At 40.6% G+C, this 23974-nt stretch overlaps 1 protein-coding gene across 3 annotated transcripts in view; it reads left to right on the plus strand.

Annotated features, from left to right (window-relative positions):
- The first annotated feature begins 3249 nt into the window (after positions 1 to 3249).
- Positions 3250 to 23974, plus strand: part of SPATS2 (spermatogenesis associated serine rich 2) — an 83669-nt gene continuing 62944 nt past the window's right edge. The window contains exons 1-2 of one of the 3 annotated variants that reach the window (XM_089477627.1): positions 3250 to 3269; positions 11219 to 11505. In XM_089477627.1, the coding sequence (XP_089333753.1) occupies positions 11481 to 11505 (25 nt within the window). In that variant the 5' untranslated portion in view covers positions 3250 to 3269; positions 11219 to 11480. Of the gene's footprint in view, positions 3270 to 3851; positions 4131 to 11218; positions 11506 to 14008; positions 14028 to 23974 lie in introns of those variants that run through there. The other 2 variants (XM_089477626.1, XM_089477640.1) reach the window with 2 other exon arrangements.

Genomic DNA, 23974 nt, shown 5'->3' on the forward strand with positions numbered 1-23974 from the left:
TTTCCCATAAACATATTGAATTTCCCCCAACATAAGGAAACTACACATTTCTACAACACTATGTTTTATAGCATCGTCTTAGCAGATGTCTGTCTCCAGCTAAAGAAGGGAACCTTTCCTTCCGGCTGGCTGGCTGGCTTCTCTGAAAAACCTGAATTATTATTTGTCCCAGACATTAGTGGGCCCTCAGCATGTGTCTGTGAGGATCCCAATCCTGGTGCAAACCTTCCAGTCTGGCTCTGCCTGTTCATGCTATCAAGTGTCGTCTCACATGGCAGCTTCCCATGCACCATGGAGCTAAGCCAACAGTTGTCCCATATCGATAAAACCACGGCAAAACAACCATGAGGAAAAGAGGGAGATTTTGTGTAATTGTTATCTCTTTTTGCTTCGATGATGCATAGGACTGCTAGGGGAGACATGGATGATTGGTACAGCTAGCAAGACTAGCAAGGGATTCCATTGAGCCCCTATCAAGTGTCCCTCTGACCCCAATTCTGATTCTTGGAGTGCATTGGGGTGTTGCCACTCTGCAGAATTAAAGCAGCTTGACACCACTTTAACTGCCATGACTATATTCTACAGAATCCTGAGATGTTTAGTTTGGTGAGGCACCAGAGTTAACAGACCAGGCTGAAGGTACCTCATCAAGCTACAAATCCCAGGATCCTGTAGGATAGTCTTGACGGTTAAAGTGGTGTCAAACTGCTTTAATTCTGCAGTGAGGCTACACCCTTGGTAATATTTTTTTGGAGGGGGATACAGAGATGCATTTTCTGGGGAGACACACAGCTGGGTTTTTGTATTTGCATGTAAAATATATGCAAATCCATCTGGGCCCACCAGGCGTCGCTATCAAGCTGCAGAAACAGAGAAGAAAAGGAATGAATGGGTCTTCTGTTTTCAACAAAATCTCCTGGGTAAAGAAAGATGATCCCAAGCAGAAGCTTGCAGACAGAAAAACCATGTCGAGGAATATATATAGGTTTCAGAAAAGCAGCAGCCGAGTAAGTCCTGGGGGCAAAAATGAACATAGGATCTTGGTGTGTTGGACTCAGATCCAGGCCATATTGCACCCAATACAGGAAAAAAATAATCTTATGCAAACCTTCTGAGTTAAGACTGGGATTAACCAAAGGTCACTCACAGAACCTGTTTAGATTGTCACAGTTTATATTTGGAAATGACAATATACTCCTAGGAAGATAAAGTCTTGGTTATGCCGCGAGTCAGTGTAGTAATGTTTGAGTGTTAGACTATGACTCTGGAGACCAGGGTTCGATTCCCTGCTCAGTTGTGAAACTCCCTGGGCAAGTCACACTCTCTCAGCCTTGGGGGAAGGCAATGGCAAATCTCCTTTGAGCAAATCCTGCCAAGAAAACCCCTTTACAGGGTTGCTATAAGTCAGAAACTACTTGAAGGCACACGACTACCATCACCATCACCACCACTACAAGATGCCATGAATGCCTTTGCCTAACTATTTAATAATAAGTCTGGAAAGGGATCCTGTAGCACCTTTGAGACTAACTTGAAAGGGAGCTTTCCTAACTTGAGCCTACATGCATGCATCTGAAGAAGTACGCAAAGGTCCCAAACACACTACAGAAACAATCCACTTTGAGACTGCTTTAACTGCCCTGACTCAATGCTAGTGAATCCTGGGAACTGTAGTTTCTTGTGGCACCAGAGCTATCTCTGACAGAGAAGGCTAAACGTCTCACAAAACTACAGTTTCCAGAATTCCCTAGCATTAAGCCAGGGCAGTTAAAGCAGTGTCAAACTGAATTATTTCTGCAGTGTGTTTTGGACCCACATCCACAAAATCTCATGCTCCCAGCTTCTCTCTTTCAGTTAGTCTCAAAGGTGCTACAAGATCCCTTTCCAGACTAATTTTCCAGAGTAACATGGCTAATAATCAGGGCATTTGAAGTCTGGGAAACTAGGACATGAGGAGGAGGGACACCTTTTTTAAAGAAGAGGCATGAAGCTCTGCCTATTTGTCCAGTGCTGAGAAGCCTCTAGCAGCTGGAGAAAAGATTTGAACATGGATGGGACTGCCACTCTGGAGGCCAGGGTTCAAATCCCTGCTTGGCCATGTAAGCCCACTGGGTGACCTTGGGCAAGTCACACTCTCTCAGCTTCAGAGAAAGACAAGCACAAACCTCCTCTGAACAAAGCTGGCCAAGAAAACCAACCATCGGTTCGCCTGAGGGTCTCCATAAGTCAGAAATGAAGGCACACAACAACAGCCCTGTACCTCAGTGGTCCCCAAACTGTGCCCTTTAAGAGACTTTGGACTTCAGCTCCCAGAAGCCTCAGCCATGCTGGCCAATCGTCTGGGAAGTCCAAAGTCCCTTAAAGGGCACTGCTATGCCTCAAGGTTTTTCCCTAAACAAGGCTAGCAATCCTGTGGCTGTTGTTCTTGTCGTCACTGTACTCTTCCACGTCATTGTTGACTTGTGGCTACTCTAAAGGTAAGCTTATCATGGGGGGCTTTCTTGGCAAGTTTCTTCAGAGGGCTGTTGCTGTTTCCCTCCTCTGAGGCTGAGAGAGTGTGGCTCGCCTAAGGTCATCCCATGGGTTTTTATGCTCGAGCGCGGAATCGAACCCTGGCCTCACAGAGTCATAGTCCAACTCTCAAACCGCTACGCCAGGCTGGCTCTCGCAACAGCCCTATGGAGAAGAGAACCCTAAAGCTCGGCTGGGGTCTTCGATCCTGCTCTCGGCTGTTTCCGGAAACACTTCGTGTATCTTCCCTTCTCATTCACCTGAAAGCTGGGGGGGGGGGGGAAGAGAGAGAAAGAATTTGCGAGCGACTGTTCCTCGGCGCCTCGTTATTGGCCTCCCGCAGTCTCTGGCCCCTCTCCGCGCCTCCTGATTGGCTCGACCCTCCCCTCACAACGTCGGCGATTGGTCCCCCGTGGGCGAAAATTTTGTTTCGTTTCATCTGATTGGCCACTTGTAACGACAAGGCGGATTGGGTTAGCCGCCGCAAACAGCGACAGCCGGTGGCTAAAGAAGAGAAGAGAAAAAGAGAGGAGGAGGCGGGAACTCGTTGCTCCCTCGCTCCTATTGGCTAAACCAGAGGCCGTTCCTATTGGCTGGAGCAGGAAGGGCTGCCTCCTCACGATTGGCTGCGGCGCTCGTACACCCTTCGGTGCCTTTTCTTCTTCTTCTTCTTCTTCTCTTTCTCTTTCTTGCTCTCGCGCCTTAGTGGGCGGGGCTCTCTTCTCCGGAGCTTATTGCGGCGGCGGCGGCGGCTTGAGGTAAAAAGGGGCGATAGCGGTTGTGGGGAGCCTAAGGGGCGGTTGGTAGCGGAGAGGAAGCTTTTCGGGGGCAGAAACCGGGAGGAGGAGGGAGGGAGGGAGGGTTGTTGTGAGGGAGGAGGGAGCGGGGAGCGGGTAGAGAACGGCCCTCTTTTCCCTCTGTGTCTCATCTCGTCTGAACTCGGCGACACGTGAACCAAAGGGGGCTTCAGCCTCTGCCTCGAGAGGGGTGTCTGGAGTCCATTTTCTACTCTCTCTCTCTCTCTCTCTCACATACACAACGCTTTTGGCCGTGGAAGGAGTGCACTGCCCCCTCCTCTCCTCCTCCTCCCGGATCCAAGGCCCTACAGCTGAACGTGAAGGAAACAAAAATTAATGGCCGCAGAGGATCCGCGCAGTTCTAATGATGAAGACATGGAAACAGAATCACAGCACAGTTGGAAGAGCCCCCAAGGGCCCTGATCCAGCCCAGCCCCTTCTGCCACGCAGGAACTCTCAGTCAAAGCACCCCTCTGACAAAACCCCATCCAGACTCTGCTTAAGGACCTCCAGGAAAGGAGAGGGAGGAGTGTGTTCCTGACTGTCAGGAAGTTCCTCCCAATGCTGAGCTGGGATCTCTTTTCCTGGAGCTTCCCTCCGTTATTCCTGTTCTCTGGAGCAGCAGAAAACAAGCTTGCTCCATCCTCATTGCGACCCCCCTTCAGATACCTAAACAGGGCTATCTTGTCACCTGTTAACCGTCTCAAGAAGGTTGAAGGGCTTTTCATATTTAGTAGTTGAGGATATCTCCATATTTGGGCTCCATCAGGATGGCGACTGTAGGCAAGAAGTCCAAAGAGGACGAAGACAGCTTGGAGGACGGTGTGTGTGTGTGTTGTGTGTGTTGCTGAAGCCTCTTGCCTACATGCCCACCCGCCTAGCCACCTCCAAACCAAAGCCTTCAGCTTTTTGCTGTGTCCTGCATTTTTCTTGAATGCCCTCCATTTTGTGGTGGCTTGTCCTCCTTTGTGGTTATGACATGTGGTCACCCGGGTTGTGGCTCCTTTGGCTCCATCCTTGGCTGCTATTGAAGCTGCATTATTATTATTATTATTATTATTAATGGTATTTATACCCCGCCCTTCAGCCCTAAAGGCTGTCAGAGCGGCTTACAATTATTATTGTTAATTAGAGTGTATCCTGCATCCCTTTGAGGCGTTGGAAATGGCCTTCTCTCAGAGGAATGGATGCAATTTTTCCCTTTGAAATCTACCAGCAGCGCATAGAGTGCAGAAGTGGAGTACATCACTTATTGACTATCTTAACTGCTGCCAAGTTGACTTACAGAAACCCTATGGCTGAGATACCTCCAAGTCGCCCTGTCCTCAGCTGCCAGGCTCAGGTCTTGCAGACTCAAGGCCATGGCCTCCCAGACTGAATCTGTCCATCCACTGTTTGGTTTTCCTCTTTGTCTATTCCCCTCCATTTTACCAAGCATTGTCATCTTTTCTTCTCATGGTATGCCCAATGTACGACAGCCTCAGTCTAGTCTTCTTGGTTTCTAGGGAGAGTTTAGGCTTCATTTGCTCTGGGAGCCATTTATTTGTCTTTTAGGAGTCCACAGTATTTACAGAACTCTTCTCCAGCACCACATTTCAAATGAGTTGCTTTTCTTCCTGTCAGCTTTCTTTACTGTCCAACTTTCACAACCATACATAAAGATGTGGAATACTATGGTGTAGACCATTCTAACTGTAGAATTCAGCAATCTTTTTTGTTTTTCAGCATCTTGCCTAATTCCTTTATAGCTACCATTCCTAGTATTTTTCTGATTTCCAGCCTATAGGTCCAAAACACACTGCAGAAATACTCCAGTTTAAGGCTGCTTTAACTGCTCTGGCTCAGTGCTAGGGAATCATTTAGCCTTCTCTGTCAGAGAGCTCTGGTGCCACAAGAAACTACAGTTCCTAGGATTTCCTGGGCAAAGGCAGTTAAAGTGGTCTCAAAATGGATTAATTCTGCAGTGTGTTTTGGACCTATAGTCTCCTCTTTGATTAATGACTGAGCCCAAATATGTAAAATCTTGAACCATTTTTATGTCTTCATCAGCTACTTTAAATTATGTAGATCATCTACAGTCCGTCCTCGCCTTACGTGGGGGATCCGTTCCAGATCCTTCCGTGTAAGGCGAATTTCGCCTATGCTCGAGCCCCATTGGAAACAATGTGCACAGCGGCGCGGGCGCGCGTGGGGCGCAACGGGCGCACGCGCCCATTCAATTGAATGGGACGCACCACCCCTTCCGCGTATGTCGTGGGCGCACTGTATTGTCATTATTTTTGTTTTCTTAATGTTCAGCTGTAAACCTGCCTTGCGGGGCCGTGACTTCTTTCAATAATCTTTTGATTTCTTTGCTATTTTCTGCTAGTACTGTGGTCTTCTCTGCATATCTTAGATTGTTGATGTTCCTTTCTCCAATTTTCATGCCTCCTTCTTCTAAGTCTAATCTTGCTTTACATGTAATATTTTCAGCATAAAAATTAAACAGATAGGGTGGTACAGTGCAGCCTTGCATGACTTCCTTGCCAGATGGAAACCATTCTGTTTCTTCCTATGCTGTCCTAACAGTGGCCAGTTAACTTGAGTATATGCTATGCAGCAGGACAATCAATTGTTGTGGGACACCCATTTCTTTAAGAGTGATGCATAATTTTTGGTGATGTGTACAGTCATATGTTTTGCAGTAATCTATAAAGCACAGGACGGTTTTCTTTTCCTTAGTATGTTCTATTATCCAGCATATGTTTGCTATATCTTCTCTAGTGCCTCTTTCTTTCCTGAACCTCCAGCTTAGACATCTGGCATTTCCCACTCCATGTACGGTGAGAGTCTTTGCTGTAGAGTTTTGATCATCACTTTGCTTGTATAGGAGATTAATGCAGTGGTCCTGTGATTATACTAATTCCTGTTACCCCCTTTCTTGGTTTTTGAACAAGGAAAGAAAGCAGAAAATGGAGCTGTAGTGGAGCTGGAGAGTACCTTTCTCTGTACCTTACCGTATAATTTCTTAGTGCTTGAGTTCTCTTTCCATGGGAGATGGTCATAGAAGCTGCACCAATGTACTGGAATAAACTTCCAGAAGAGCTTCGTACGACCCCCACATTGGACGCCTTCAAAAAGGCTTTAAAGACCTACCTCTTCCGATTAGCATTTCCTTCGGACTCCTCATAGAGACTGTCTCCCCTGATACGAATGATTAACCACAATTGATAGATTCCTTCCCTGTTTTATTGTTTGCATGTTTTATCGATGTTCGATTGGTTTTTATTGGTTTTTATTGATATATACATTGAGATGCTGCTTTTATGATGTAAAAGTTTTAAATGATTCTGTGAACTGCTTTGATCGCTTTGGAAGAGCGGTATATAAATAAAGCATATTATTATTATATTATCTTTTGTGTAGCTGGAAATACCAGATTGACAAAAGACAGGCTTTTACAACTGTCTCCTGCTGGAAGAGAACTGAAGTGCTATGATGTCATGCAGTAAGGCATAGAAAGCCACTACTCTCTGGTTCCATTTCCGTTTTTTTCTTTCTTTCTCATGTGATAAGGCTCTTGGAGATTGGACTATATTCATAGTGTTCCCAGTCTGTGGGCCATTGTTTTGTTTTCCAGAGTAGAGTAGAGTAGATTCTGTATTTGTAGCTTGGAGAAGCTCTATTTGTATGTCATCTGTTCCTGATTTAGTTCTCCCAAGTGCCCATGAGTGCAGCTTCCACTTCACTTTCTAAAGTTGGAGCTTTGTCTCTTTTCTTTTGTTTTACATTAATTTATTTCATTTATCTTCATATAGTTCTTCCTCAAATGAAGCAGTCATCCTTTCATTTCTTTTATAGAGTTCTTCTGTGTATTGTTTCCATTGCATTTTTTTTTTATTTCTGTTTGATCATGCAATGCATTCCTTTAATGTTTGTAAAACATCCCCACTCTTGGTTCAAATTTTCCTTTGATTGCTCAGAATTTATTGAAAAGTCTTTTGTTCTTTCCTTTTTGTTGTCAGCTTTTGTTTCATTGCGTGGATTATAGTATAGTCCATCCTTGCCTTACGCAGGGGATCCGCTTTGGATCCCGCCGCGTAAAGTGAATTCCGCCTATGCTCGAGCCCCATTGGAAACAATGGGGCTTGTGCACGGCGGTGCGGGAGCGCACAGGGCGCAACGGGTGCACACGCCCATTCAATTGAATGGGACGCGCCGTCCCTTCCGCCCTGTGCGCGCCCCGCGGCTTGAGCGCATATGCTCAAGGCCGCGTATGGCGCGCCCACGTATGGTGCGGGCGCACTGTAGTTCTTATTTCTATGCACAAGTTGCTGAACATTTGTATTCAGGTTTCTGGTTCTGTTTTTGTCCCCTTTTATTTTTGCTTCTCGTCTATCCTTGACTGCTTGAAGAGTTTCATCTGTCATACAGTGAGGCTTATCTTTCTTTTTGACTACAGATAGTATCTTTATGCTTTCCTCCCTGATAGTGTTCCTGGCTTCAATCCAGAGTTCTTCTGGCTCCTGCTCAGTTAAGCTTAATAGTGCATCTCTGTTTTTCACTTTAAATTCTTCAGTGATATTCTTCAGGTTGTATTTCGGTATGATGGTTCATTTAATATTCTTCTTTAGCTTTACTCTACCTTTGCTATTAGTTGTTCATGGTCTCTGCCACAATCTGCTCCCTTCCTTGTTTTTGTGGCGAGTATAGAGTTTCTCCATCCGCTTTCATTTATGTATCCTGTTGAATTTCTGCATTGGTCATTAGGTGATCTCCATGTATGCAGTTGCTCCTTGCGCTGCATGAAGAGTGTGTTTGTGGTGAACAAACTGTTGGCCTCACGAAATTCATTCAGTCAGGTCTCCTGCTTCATTTCTTGATCCCAGGCCAAATCCAACACTGTTTCCTAGTTTAACAAGAAGTCCTGTTTTGTTGTGTGACCCAATTTCCTCCTGGACTCCAGCACAAAATCTCTCATTTTCTACTTCATTTGCCTCTGTGATTGGACCATAAACTTATAAACACATTAGTCTGCTTAGAATTGCAAAAACTCAAGTATTATGCTACACCTTTAAAGTGCTGCATAAATAATACTTAAATCTGGGATTCTAACTTTCAAATATAGTTGACCATCTTAATATATTAGAAACTAAAGAATTTTGATATGAATTCACTGAGTTTTAATACATATGCTTGTATTTCTAAAGCATGTATATTTTATGACAAACATCCTGGACCTCATGGGTATTTGCTATCTGTAGTAAATCTAGTATCTTATGTGTGTTTGAAAATAATTGTAAGTTTTAAATTATACACCTTGTAGAGAACTTTGTATATGTGATCAACAAGATTAAAATAGCTTGGTAAGGGACTCTTATACTCAAAAGCCAATTAGCCAGATGCTGCTACATAGTTTAGATGTTGTTAAAGCTTAGAAGAGAAGAAACTCTTCCTTTGTTTGAAATCAAGAATGAAAAAACAATTCTTACAGATAATAGACTTGTTGTCTAGACTACAGGGTGTAGATAGTGATGGCAGGAATATTGCTTGTAGATTTAGTGAGAAATCTAGACAGTTGTTGGTACTTGTGTGCCTTTTAACTAACAGTAGAAACACATCCAAATATAAATTTGCCTTAGACACTTTTATAGAACTGTTTCAGATCTATTGGTAAAATAATTAATTATTGAGGACCTAAAACCAATGACTGACAAATCTTACTTCATGTTGCGGATACTGACTTTTCACTTAATCATAACAAAGGTGTTTTTCCCAAAGAAAGACAAGTCACTAAATGCTTCAGATGAGGCCCTTTTTGAACTAATATGGTTGGTAGGGTAGCAGCATATTGAGATAATCAGGTATGTTTTATTTATTGTAAGGTAAGGCACTAGATCCCATGAGATCTTGGAAGCAAAGTTGGGCCAGCCCTGGTTGGTACTTGAATGGGAGACTGCCAATGAATACCAGGTACTATAGGCTATATTTTGGAGAAAGGAACTGGTAAAACCACCTGAGTATACCTTGCCTAAAGAAATCCTGTGAAATTCATGGGGTCACCATAAGTCAACAAGTGACTTAAGGGCACATATACACATACCCACAAGGTAAGAATAAACATAGTTTAAGGTTGGAGCTATTTTTGCTAATCAGATTTTGTTGGGAAGGGAGTAGCCCCCAAAATCTTATCTTTTCTTAATCAGCATTGAAATCATCTGGCTGGTTGGTAGGCTTATCTTCATAGGAGTGTGAAGGAGTGTGGACTTCATAGGAGTGTGAAGAAACAACATACAGTTGTCCATTTCTGTTTGGTTCCCTGCATTTGGTGCAGTTGTATCCTGCTCTTTAATCAGTTGGTTATATGACAGTGGTATAGTTGTTACAGTTGTATCCTGCTCTTTCACCAATTGGTTATATGACAGTAACATGTATATAATATCCTGCAGATATATATGACACCATACTTTGGAAAAGCATAATAAAGCTTTCCCTCTTAAACATGCTGCTTTGTTTTTGTGAAAATAATTTGAAATGTTACTTAAAGATTACTAAAAGATAATATAATCCTATATATTCAAGAAGCCCAAAACACTGCTCATTCATAAACATGGTAAATTGTTTCATCTTTAAACTTTAAGTACGTGCTGTAACTGTAGACTGAGTTGATGTGAGGACCAACAAGACAGACTGATATACTATAGCAAAGAAAGGATATTAAGGAAGGTAGCTAAACATGTTTACTGTTGTCCTTTATTAAATCAATGGAACTTCAAAGACTATTTTATATGCTGCCCTTCTCTCAAATTGGACCCATGGCGGCTCACAAGAAATCCAAATAATATTTATATTTTGCACAACAGACTAAATAATTTGGGGGTTTAGGCCAACCATAGTACTATGTTTTGCATGTTAAGCTCTGCAAAGTTCAAGTTATATGTTTTAAGTGTAGCAGCCTAGTGTATTCTACTCCATCTCATGTCTTACCTGTCATTGTTAATTAGTGATTCAAGTTAGTTAGACAGGTAAAAGAGAACAACTGCAAAGTGGAACATAGTAGCCATTTTATAGTCATTTAGATGGTTTTTCTCAATTGTAAGTTCCAGTTTTTAAATTGTGAGCTAGAATTTTGGAAGATGAGCATGCCACTCCATCAATACTATGTTTTCTATTGCATTATGTTATCAAATACTTGAGAAGCTCACAATTTTAAGATAAGCTTCACATTACAGTAGTGGTGTGATGACAAACTTTTGGCCTCCAGCTGATTTGAAGTCAAACATCCTCAGTCTGTTACTGTTGACTGTGCTGGGTAGGGCTGCTGAAAGTTTCAGGTGAACACAGCTGAAGTGCAAAAGATTTCCTAGTTTAATATATCCTATCCATTGAAAATATTTTTATGTTCTTAGAAACATCTTATGTTTCATCTGTGAATTAGTTATAAATATTCTGTATGTTAAAGCCTTTATACAGCGCGCCCGTGCCATATGTGGACTCAAGGTCACGCGGACGGCAAGCCCCAGAAGAATAAATGGTTCATGCGCCATGCTGCACTGCACATGGGGGCATACCCCCATTAAAACAAACAGGGCTTGAGCTTATGCATTTTTTGCCATACGTGTGTGTGTGGGGGGGTCTGGAATGGATCTGCTGCATATAGGAGGGCCACTGTACTTCAAACTTTATTTTTACAGAATGCACTAACACTGATTTTGGAATTGCAAGCTGTCAACATGCAGGGCAAAGTCTGCTTGTTACTTTACTAAGTATCTAGATAGCTTTTTCTTGACCCTGTGTTTTGCATTTCTCTTTAAGCAACATGAATTGCCTTCAGATGTTAAAAAACCAAGCTTTTAAGGAATGCTCTTGCACAGAGATTGCAGTATCTGCCATACTAGTACATTAAATTTCTCTCTTATATGTATTTGCAGATTCTGAGAAACAATAAACACGAACGGCTACTTCCTGACCAAAGATAGATGCTAATTGGAAAGATCTACTGTGATTTGCAGTTGGATTAGTAGGACTTTTTGACAACTGTTGCCTCTGGAGCTGGCAAGTTGCTGTCTCCAAGCAGATATCTACCATTTCCTGCCTTGATGCAAAACAGTACTTGAATTGCATCTGCCATTCTCTGGTATTTGTGGAAACGGATTCTTTGCTGTGTAACATACTAAATACAGACAAACTATTATGTCTAAGAAGCAAAACCATAAAGGTAAGATTTAACATGCATAGTGATCAGATAGCAAGAACTGTGTTATTGGTCAACACCAAATATGGAGCTTCGTTTGAGGGATTTTCATTAGTGGTAAAAAGATTAGGTTAAGGATTGTCAAACTGTCTCCTTAAGTGAGTGAATGTGTGTGTGTGTGTGCGTGCGCGTATAAAGAGAGCTCTTATTCAAGTCTCCTTAAATATAATATTAAATTTCTAATATCATGCCACATAATGTTAGGATCTGGGGGTGGGGAGAACTGTCATGGGGTGGTGTTAGGAATGAAAGGAAACAAGGATCATGACAAACATGAATATTGTTTCATGGCTATCAATACTAACTATTGATAGTAACTTCCAAAGGCAGTAGCTTGGCATTTAGCTACCTGGCCTACTTGAGAGATGCACATAATTGTTTGCCAGTCAGAGGAAAGCTGGTGTATGCCCACCTCTCTTGGAAGTCCTAAATTGCTCTGAGCCACTGCTTCTTCACCTTTGGTATCCCAACAAAGGTTTTGAGTCCTTGTGTACAGGATCTTGGACAATGAGAGCATTTCTATTAAAGGTGTATTAAAGGGCCTTCTTGGAGCAGAATTCAGTGTTACATTAAGTGTGTGGCTGTTGTTGAAAATGTTAGCTGCCTATAGATCTTCCCTCTGAGACATGTAAACTTTACCTGCTTCTTGATTTGCTGTGTTCTTCATTTTCTTACCCTTCAATAGCAGTGGCCAGTAAAGAATAGAGAAATGAACAACATGATGATTTGAGGACACAAGCAATTTTTACTACATATCTTGCAATAGGAGGTGCTAACATGGAGCTGCCATTTCCACTGGCTGCTTGATCTTTAATGTAAAGCATACTGTATTTTTGTCTTTACTGTTCATGGCTGTTGTGCCTTTTTAGGTTTTAAAAAAAATCACAATTCATTTATAAAAAACATTCTGTATACTACATCTTAAGCTAACTGTTTTTGTTTAGTTAGTTATATGTGCTGTTAGTACTAGCCATCCTTTAATAATTTTAGATTCTGAAACAATTTAAAGTAGGGGATGCCCCTTTCAGGGATGGTGGAGGGTTTTACACTCACCCCTTAAAATGGTTATCTTATAAATAGGTAGACAGACAGACAGACAGATAGGTAGATAAAAATGGTCTTGGCATTTTTGCCATACTTTTAGTCTCAGTTTAGGTCAGCTAGTTCCTAGTTAGAGAAGCTCTTGGATAAAATTGCCCTAAATGATGTAGAGAGGCATTTTATCACTAAATAAATAATTGTGGGTGCTGTTGGGCCCTGGGGCCCACATGTGGTCCATAGCTTGATTTAAAGAGTGACTGAAACACTGATGGCACAAACATCTATCTCAACCAAAATATTAAAAAAAACTAAAACAGAATACAAGAGTTCAAAGACATAGCCATGTTAGTCTGGAAAATCACTATGCAAAGAAATCTTGTAGTATCTTTGAGACTAACTGAAATAAAGAAGCTGCTAGCATGAGCTTTCATAGACTAGAGTCTAGTTCCTCAGTTGCTCCATTCCATGCATCTGAGGAAGCAGATACAAGTCTACAAAAATGCATGCTACTGGCTTCTTTTTTCAGTTAGTCTCAAGAATACAAGAGGTAACTGATAACTAATTAGATTTATTATGAAGAAGCAGTGGGGAAGAGAAGGTTAAGAGGTGACATAATGTCCATGTTTAAATATTTGAAAGGATATCATAAGGAAGAAGGAGCAAGCTTGTTTTCTGCTGCTCCAGAGAGTAGGACAATGGATTCAAACTAGAGGTTCCATCTAAACATTTGGACGAACATCCTGATGGTAAATGCTGTTCAACCATGAAGTATACTGTCTCAGAATGTGGTGGAGTTTCCTCCTTTGAAAGTTTTTAAACGGAACTGGATGGCCATCTGTTGTGAGTGCTTTAATTGTGTCTTCCTGCATGGGAGTGGCTGGGACTAGATGACCCTTGTGGTCTCTTGCAACTGTGCTTCTGTGCTTCTATGATATGTAACAGAAAGGTAAAGGTCTGACTGATCAGGAAAAGAGTAAGCATACAAGTGCACATGGCTCAGTTTTCCCCACATAAACTAAATGCAAAGTTTGGCATAATGGTTATGGCTTGTTAAGAAACCAGCACGTTAGAGATTTCATTTTGGATTTAATTCTACACAAAACACAGGTGATTTCCTGCTGATAAGAGGAGCCAAACAGGACCAGCCAAGCAATCTTTCCCACTCAGCTCTGAAGAATGGTGCCTTGTCATTATGTCTGAACTAGACATAATGTCTGAAAATGAACAGGAGAATAAAAAAATGGTTAACCAGGGTCCAAACTGATCTCTGTTTGGAAAGGTGCTGCTCTTGCCATGCCGGTCAGCAGAACAAGGATGAAAAAATCCTCCTGAGAGTATTCGGTGAACTTAGGTACACTGCCAAGAAGATTCTGTCCCAAGTAATTATTTGTTATGAACCTGCTAGTATATGAACTAGTCTAAGAAAGACCTTTAAGTATAAACAGGTTAGTATGAGATAAAGTATCCTGGTCCAGGTTTATGGGTTAAAACCAACATCATCAAGGAGCAAAGTTGTATATTCCTGCTTTGTACGTCAGGTTTTGACAGTTAGATGGGATAAGTGGAAAATATGAAGTAACTTGGACAGAGCTAATTCTTAATCTGAGACAGTTATTGCAGACTTGCCTATCAAGATAATTTTTTGTCCTTTTCTTGACAGTTTCTGTAGGGGCAGAGTGTTTCCTGTGTAATGTTTCCTCATTGTAAAACATGGGTCATTGTAGAATTTACAACTTTAAAATGTACACCAGAGCTTTTTGTGCAGTCAGTTCCATGTTCTGTCACCTGGAATTGAAGCTAACTTTTCTTTTTCTTTTTGGTCCACAACAGAGGGGGAAATTGTGAAACCCTCTAAATGTTTTTGGACTGCAGTTCTCAATATCTCTAACCATTAGCTATGATGGCTAGCAATGCAGAGAATTGCAGTTCTGTAACATTATCTACAGGCTTATTCTGGTTCATGAGCTTTGTTGTCTAACAGGTCTTCTTTAAAGTCTTTGGATTATTATGAGTAATGTGCTGATAGAGGAATTCTTCATTTATAACAAGCCTAGGATATGATGCAATTAAAACTTCAATTATGTTGTCCCATAAACATAAATATATGTACCAGTACAGTTTCTGCTACTGTCGCCACACCAAAATGAATGCATTTGTCCTCAGTATGAGAAATACTGTTAGAGCTGAGATTACTGAATTGGCTGGGCAGCCCTTATTTCCAGCTGCTAAATTGTTAAATTCTATTCATCCTGCAGGGGATCTGGCAGATGGGGGGACAGTTTGTGGTTCTCTGTCCCAGAGCAGGCACTTGGTTCCAGGCTACCTTATTTTTACAGTGTACTAAAATACTTGGCTCTGGAAGTTGTAGTGTCTGGAAACTGGATGGATGGATCAAGCATTTATTCTTCAGTGGAATGAGTTTTTAAGCTATTAGCTTACTGGAACTATTCTGTATTTTCTAATTGCATTTGTTTGTACCTAAACAAATGACTTATTTTAAAGTGTTGTATATAGGAAACATTTACGTTAGAAAGTTACTAAGTGATAAGTACATAATAAAATACAAACACACCTCCTCTCATATGAGCCTGCCAGAAATTTGAGATCTTCAGAGGAGGCCCTCATACATTTCCCAGTACCTCAAGGAGTTAGGCTGGTGGGTACATGTAACAGGGCTTTCTTTGTAGCAGCATCTCGACCATGGAACTCCCTGCCCAAGGAAGTTAGTCTGGCCCCATTTCTTTTAAGCTTCCAGTGGGCAGCCAAAATAGAGCTGTTCCATTTTTGAAATTGCTTTTTTAACTGTTTCAAAACTGGATTCTAGGGTTGTTTTTAGACAGCTTTTAAAGAGTGTTTGAATGTTTTTAAAATGTGTAGTTATTGTTTTTATTTGTTATGTCACTTTGGGAGCCCTTGAAGGCTGGGAAGTGATACAGAAACATAATAAATAAACAGTATGACAATAGAGATAAAAGCAAAATACAGACACCTTATTTAACAAAACCTCTGACAGTGAAATGCGTTTTTACACAGTGACTACCCAGCCTCTCTTTTGCTTTATCATTCTTTAACTGTAGGTTTCTTGCAGTATCAGCACTGGAAATATGGTGAATGAAGAGAAGCAAAACAGACTTTTGGTGTTGGGTTGCAGCGGTATGCCTGCAGTAAACAATGCAATAAAGCTTGTTCTGAGAAATAATGCGATTTTAGCCTATCCTGTAGCTGTGTATGCCTGCTTCCAACAGGCAGTGAAATTGTAGCTACCTCCAGAATCTCACATGTGAACAGCAAAACATAGAGAAAAGGGGAGAATAGATAAACCTGCATCACCAGCATGCTAAAATGGTGCAGATCTATAAGTTTGGCTACTAAAATTACTAGTATAAGAAAAGTGAAGCCTGGTGAAAAAGAGCCATCCTTGCATGTGTTTTGGAGGAAGCCTTCAAGTGGTCTCTAATTGTATCTCTTTACTTCTGCAAGGTGTACCTGACCTAGTTATTTCATTTTACTTGTCCAGATTTGTTGCAATGTTTAACTGTTCTTCTTTCTGGGATTAAGGAACTTATCCCAATTCTTTCCATGTTATTTCTGCTCCTGGTACCAAATAGTCTGTTAAAGAGGGAATGTCCAGCAATACATATACCTTGTTATCTGAAGCATACCTGTATTTCTTGGGAAAATTATTGAAACTAGTACGTACTTTTTCTGTAGATGCTTGAAATTCAAAAGTTTGGTACCTTTTCCCTTTGGACTGGGAGGGAGCTCAAGCAAGTGGACACTTTATTTTGAGCCACCATGGACTAGGTCTTTGTTTTCTCTTGATGAGCACAGGTGTTATGCTATCTTTTAATGAACTTGGGCCAGTAAAATATACTGTATATACTCATGTATAAGTTTAGAAATTGTAGTCAAATAATTGACCAAAAAAACTTGGGTCGACTTATCCATGGGTAAGTACTATACTTTAAACTCTTATATATATATTAAAAAGAATCATCCCCTTTCTCTGAATATAGTAATAAAAGGCGAGAGCTTAGTCCATCCTGGAAGCACAAAAAAAAAGCATGGATCCCTTCCCTCACACCCATCCAGCCTTTAGGATGAGCACAAACAATTATGCCTGCCAGAATTTTCTACGTTGTTTGGCATCATACTTTACATCCTTTGTCACATGCCCCTAAGTTTTACCCTCAACTTATCCACAGGTCATATCAAAATCCATAATTTTGGCCCCAAAACCTGTCCTCGATTTATATATGAGGTTGACTTATAGTCAAGTATATACAGTAGACAAGCAGTTCAGTTTCCCCTGCAAAGGTGTAATATGCTGGTGATAAGCCATTTCAGTTACCATTACATTGCTGGAATGTTTTGTACCAGTTGCAACTTCAACCTTAAGAACAGTTCCACAGAAAGAGCATTTCAACATTACCAATGTGTGGGCAGCAGTGGGCAGGCAATCCTCATCCAGAAACAGCTGAAGCTGGTAAAAATATGTGTCTCCAGTGTGAACACTGGATCAAAGAGTAAGTTTTCTTCAAAGGGAATGCAACCTCTTACTGAGAAGCAACTGATCCATTTCCTAGACACATGAACCCATCATCCACAGAGCTCTGCTCTTGCCAGAATTCTGACTCAGTTTATTGCCCTTTCATCTGGTCTAATAAATATCTAGATAAAAGTCAAACATTTATGCAGCTTCACGTCACTCAGACATTACAAAGAAATAGAGGTGGGTCTAATCAAAAGTACTCATGACATTTCGCTCCCAGTCACCACAATACCCCTCTCAGTGACTTTAAATAGTTGGTGCATTTTGCTAACCTGACTGTCACTGTGTGCTCTTACTTATGCTTTGGCAACTTTGGAGCTTGATTTCCAACACCTGCTCTCTAGCTGTTGTCCAGTATGATTCACTATTCATAACTGCTTGAAATATCACAGTGTCTGCAATGCTCTAGAGGGCACCTAGAAGCAAGTGTGTCAACAAGGCCTTTTCATCTTTCGATTCTAGAGCAAAAACAGGGCCTCGGTAGAATCACCAGCTGTATCCATAAGAAATTCACTGGCGCATTCAGGAATCCTTCAGGTCTTATTTGTCTCTAACTTGTGGAAAATCAGGGCTTAACTTTTCTAATTATTAACAATTGACAATATGTATGTATAAAGAAGTAATATGGGTAGACCATGGTACTGGATTTCCTCATACTTTTAGCTATTTCTTTTGTGATCACCTCCCTAAAGGAGAATGGTCATTTCCTGAGTGACACACATTCTGGCTGAAGGTCTAGAAAAAGTTTTTTAGGATTCTTGTATAAGTGTTTTAATGGGGCCAGCCTGGTATAATGGATTGAGTGTGGATTAGGACTCCAGGAGACATGAATTTGAGCCCAGTTTAGCCATGGAAACCCACTTGATGGCTTGTGCAAGTCACATGCTCTCAGCTTCAGAGAAGGTCGTGGCAGACCTCTGAATAAATCGTGATAAGGGTCCTGTTGGTCAGAGTCAACTTGAAGGCAGCATAACATCAACAACAGTGAAATGTTTGTAGACATCATCTCTGTTTAAGGCTGATCCAGTCCAAAATTGTTAGGTCCTCAGATAGCCTCAGATTTCTGACTGGCACTGATACCTGTAGCAGGAACTGGATTCATATTCCCTGCCACTCCTAAATTCTGATAAGAGAATAGGTCATTTTGGATATCACAGTAACATATAAACTCTGGGAAGCTTAGTTCCATGGTTGCAAGCAGTGTGCATACTACAGTCTTTGCTTCCTGTTTTGTTTATTGTGTCATCTGAATGCAAGTGTTTTTTCTTCTCTGCTTTGTTTCTCTGAGAACAATCACTAGTTTATTTAATCCTGCTTCTACTTTTTTCCTAGGGAAGAGGAAAAAGTACTGTTTGAAACAAAATACTGTATGTAGTTTTGTGGCTATTGTGGCTACAGGGACCATTCCAGCTTAGTTCATGCGAAGAAGGAAATGTTGAGGAGTGCTTCAAATGTTACACATTTGATACACAGCCATTACTTCTGTGTAGGAAGTAGCAAACACCCTATGTATGATGATTTCTTTTTATTTCTTGATATTCATCCATGTTGGGAAGCTATAATCAGCCTGGGCTTAATAGTGGGATTTACTCTTCTACACTTAAACCAAATAAAAACCAGTTTTCATTGGAAAATATCATTAACTTAGTCCTGTTCAAGATGTACAAGTCACATCATTTCTAAGTACAAACCAACAAAAAGAGCTGACTTCCTGGCAGCTTGGGGTGTGGTGTATGCATGATGCACGCCCCCTAGATGGCAGGAACATGCTGTGAAGCTGCCCCAAGCAACAACATGGCATCAGTGTTTAGGCGCCATAACATTTAGATGCTGCACGCCACCGAAACCTGTAAAAACCACAGCAGCAGAAGTGTCTCTACCCCAGCACAAAAGGAGCAGCTTTCTGCCATTACTTTTTGTGCTGGGAAAATGCCAGGTTGGGGGTGTGGTGTGTGGTTGCTGCAACCGCAACCCAGCACTCAAAGGGGTGGCATTAAGCTGCCCCTTTACCGCTATCTGATTTCAGCCTGACTGAAAGAAAGAAGCATGAGCTTTTGTAGACTTGAGAGTACTTCCTCAGATGCATGCATGTTTTTAGTGTTTTAGGAATAGAATTTATCACTACAGTCTCTTTCTAAAGTTTTTGGTGTCTTGAGTTTAATCTATGCTCCTGCTATCTAAAATTTGTATATTCATACAACTCAAAAAAAGGTTTGTTTTTCTTGAGAGGAACTGCGGGGGGGGGGGGGGGGATCTAATTAAAATATCATCTACCCAACTCTTCAAGCTCCAGTAAATACTCTTTGAATTGCATTGTTGTTCTGTCCAAAAGAAGGTTACCTGTGGGATCTTTTACCATATTTTACCAAATTGTGAGCATGATCAATTTATGATATTTGTAGGATTGTCAGTCTTGGGCCTGTTACAGACTGCCAAAATAAAGCTGCTTCGGGTCTCTTTGGAGGTATGCTATTTAAATGATGCATGGGTCCTAAGAGTCCAGAGGTCGCGCCAAAGCCACACTCCATTTCTAAGCACTGGAGTGCAGCATAGTTAACAACCAGCTTTTCAAATATAATGAACAGGAATTTTGGCTCTTTGTTTTCTTCTTCCTGTAATAGACCATGCAATACATGTTACAATACTTTTGTATATCTTTAAAAATAGAATGCAAGTGGATTGCATGATACTTCCATTAATTCCAGTAGGGCTGCAGTTATTGATTTAGATGCCTGGAAGGCAGAATAAGCATGCTGTTAAATCTTTTGGTGCATGTTTAATATTGCTTTGTTGAGCATTAAATGCAGCATGATGCAATTTCTCATATCTGAGAATTAGTTGAATGTGTGTATGCCTTTATCTCACAAACTGAGTATTTTTTATGTAATTTTTATTTTTTTTATTTGTTTTGAGTGGAACATTTAAAATTATGTGTGGCCTTTAATGGAGGCCGCAGTTCTAATCAAGAAGCAAGTTTTGTCAAACTTTATGAAATAATAACATTCAAAATCTGCAAAAAGGTGATATCTTTATGGGACCAGCTAAAAATGCACAGAATACACCATACAAACTTTCAAAGCTCCATTGGCTTTTTCATTAGGCAAAGTTGTTAAAAACTATACAGGAGAAGAAAGAACAATGACAGTATTAAACTCACAGGCTTACATATTGTTAAGATGTTGTTTTTGTTGTTATCAGTTAAAATGGTCAGGAGGGATATCCACTGGGTCACCATGAGCCGGAGTCGACTTGAAGGCAGTTAGCAACAACAAATAGGTAAAACACACCAAATGCAGTCTCAATTTTTTTAAAAAACAAAAACATTTCCCCTTTGTTGGAGGTAGACACTTCAAAGAGTTAAGTCTCAGTCCCTTGACTACTACTTTAGGATTCCCCTGTTGCTGTTAAAATGTGCTATCCTCAGGTCCAGGAAACATACCTCTGGATATGTTGCTTGGTGGTAGTAAGTCATTAAACCAAATTTATTCCCTTATGCTATCAACAATCATTTTTGAAAAAGATGTTGAATTCATCACAGATCTTGCACTTTATGATTCAGTAATGATCATCAGACAACTGAATTTCCTGGAGTAGTAGTGTATACAGCTATCTCTTAATGTAGCAACCACTTATTAAGGAATACTAATTGACAACAGTTTAGAAGTTAAATTCAAAACTGCTAAATCTTTGATTGGCTAATCTTTTAATATGGGCTCAAAGATAATAAATAGTTCAAGCAATCTCATTGCATTAGGTCTATTGTAATATATTAAATAATGTTTTGGACATTGATTGGAGAGAGCTTGGCTCAAATCCTGGCTGAGCTTGCTTGATGGCTCAGGGCAAAAGTGCATAAGGAGGACTTCGCTAAATCATACCAAAAGCCTATCTCCTGCATTCTGTCTCCACAATGCCCAGCCAGTTGCTTATTGGTAGTCCACAAGTATAATATGAGAGAATTGACATTATTTGTATTCCCCATCAACTGGTGTCTTGAGTGTTCTGGAAGAGATAGATAGGCATATACTCCATGAATTTATCTTATCTTTTAAATAATGGGCATTGACTCATCGTGTTATAACTGATTCTGTAGTTTAAGAGTACACTGGGAAAAGAAGTTCTTTTTTTGGTCTCTTTTGAATTTCTGAGCTTTCAGCTTCAGTGGTTGATTCCAGAGGTCATAAAAGAGGGAGAAGAACTTTATTCTTACCGCTTCCACACTATGTATATTTTGTAAGTTTTTTTTCATTTCTCTCCTTCCTTTCCTTTTTCCCCAAGATAAAGATGTGCAAATGTTACATTTTCTTCAAAGGCAAGTTGATTTTGTCCCCTGGAGAAAACTGGTTATCTTTTCCTACACCTTTTCTAGTACTACAGTATACTTGTTCAGATGTGGTAACTGAAACTGTATATAGTATTCCAGATCTAGTTGCATCGTGATGTAAGAGGAATATGATACTAGCAGCTTCAGGTTTTTTTCTTATTATTCTAGTTATTCTTAGCTTAGAATTTGCCTGTTTCACAGCAGGCATACACAGAATTAGCATTTTCATTAGTCACTACCAGGTCAGATCCCATCAGTGTATGTGTAAAATTAGGATTCCCCCAACATAACAGTTGCCTACAATCTTATTTGTCATTTTAGTTCCCATTTTCCCAATTTGAAAGGATCCCTTTGAAGCTCTTTCCAATTTATTTTGTTCTAATATCCCAAAATTTGGTGTTGTGAGAAAAAATACCCTAAGAAAAGGTGAAGTGGTTATCTGATGTGAAAGTTGTAAGGATTAAAAAAAACTTAACGCCCACCAGCTGCCCTGTGTGCACTGGCGAAAGAACAATATGTAAATGAAGTCATAAAATCCACAGGATTCTGCCACATTAGAAGGCCTTGCAGCTGTGTCAAAAATACATATGATTTCTATTCAGTTTGATTTGTCCTTTGTTAACTAGTTAAGAGTTCATAGTCCTTTTGAAGTCTGGCTCTGCATGGCTGTAGCAAAGAGGGAGCATTTTCTTACCCTAACTAATGATAGAATTATCACAATAGTGTATTTCTTCCATTTAAAACAGTAGGACACATTTAATGCATGCAACCCAGCAATCTATGAATGATAGTTTTCACATTTACAGATGGTAGCTAATTGCATTTCCAGCTGTTGGAATTATTACATATTTAAACTAAACAGGTGTGAATGAAAAAACATCTGGAATTTAGGTTTAAGAAGAATTAACTTAGACACTGTCTGTACAGATAATCCTCAAGAGAGTACAGATAATCTCTGTGGGTCTGAATGTAGTTTATCTGTTTAAGAGTTTAATCTGAAATGTGGCTTTTTGAGAAGTTTTATATGAAACTAATAGACAACTGTATTGTTGTGCTTCTACCATGCAAATTCAAAGCACTTCTCTTACTGGCCACCTGGGAGACTGTCTAATGTAGGAGTTGGATGCATTCATGTTGGGCTCTGTTGTCCAGCAGTGTTGATCTTGGAAACAATTATATTAGGAATTGCCTTGTGGTCATTGCAGATGCCTGCCCAGTATAAGCAGATTTCATAGCTGTTGTGCTACCAGCATTGGCAACCTTTTAACCTCATAAGGAGAGACTCTGAATTCCATGATGTGTCCAGTTTATAATGGCTTACAAATGATGTATTAGATAATTCTACAGTAACAAGCCCTCCCTTCAGCCACCATCTTCAGGGAGAGAAAGGCAGGCTAGCTCCACCAGGCCTGCCTGGAAGAAGACAATCCCTCCCTTCAGCCACCATCTTGAGGTGGAGAGAGGCAGGCTAGCTCCAAGAAGCCAAGTCCTCCCTCCAGTCCATCTGCCTTGGTCCAGGCCTCGGAGGTTGAGAAGAACTGCTGGACCTCATCCTCTTCCCCACCACCACTCCCTTCTCCTTTTGTGTCGTGTCTTTTTAGATTGTAAGCCTGAGGGCAGGGAACTGTCTAATTTAAAAAGATTGTATGTACAGCGCTGTGTAAATTTACAGTGCTTAATAAATAAAGAATAATAATAATAATAATAATAATAATAATAATAATAATAGCCTCATTTGCCTGGATGTTAGACTTATAAATACTGGAAACTAAATATTTATGATTGCTGTTGAAAAATCCTGTTGTGTGATAAGGACATATCACGGCATACTAAATGTTGCCTCTTCAGTTCTTCATAATTTTAGTTATATTCTTCACCATATGTTGAAGTAGTTTCTTTAAAATGAAAGGTCCATTTCAAAATCACATGCTCCCTCTTCCTGTCAAGGTAGGGCATATTCTTTCAGACTGTATTTTTCTGAGAGAATTGGCATCCTGAACTAGCAGTAACAAATCTGCATATGCTAAATCTCTTAAAGAACTGCTGGTTTAGTTCCCCTTGATTTTGATGAAATGTTTTCCTTTCAAGAAAAGGAGTCTGTAGTAAAAATGAAGAACTTCAGAAATCACAATGACAAGTAAATGTAATGGTAACTTCATCACTAAAAATAATGGGAAAGATTAAGATACCTATCAAACAACCTTTTTACATAAGATCCCTATGCTTGTCACTGGACTTTTCTTAGTGGTAGTGGTCAAATAGACATAAAACACCCATTCCCCTAAAATGAATTGTGGGAGGGAGTGTATGCGAGGGAAGAGAGACTAAGGGGCTGAAAAGACAGCCTGTTTGAGCCCACTTGGGGCTGGGTTGGAGACGTGGCGTTTAGATGTACCACGCCCCCAAGCAGGATAGGAGCTGGACTGGCAATACATGTCAGCTGGCTTCTCTCCCGCTTGGGGGCGTGGTGCTTAGACACCATTTTCCCCAGAGCCGGCTTCTGCCAAGGAAAAACA

The sequence above is a fragment of the Sceloporus occidentalis genome, unplaced genomic scaffold (genome assembly GCF_023333645.1).
Source record: "Sceloporus occidentalis isolate IW3139 unplaced genomic scaffold, rSceOcc1.0.p SCAF_1, whole genome shotgun sequence".
Lineage (NCBI taxonomy): Eukaryota > Metazoa > Chordata > Lepidosauria > Squamata > Phrynosomatidae > Sceloporus > Sceloporus occidentalis.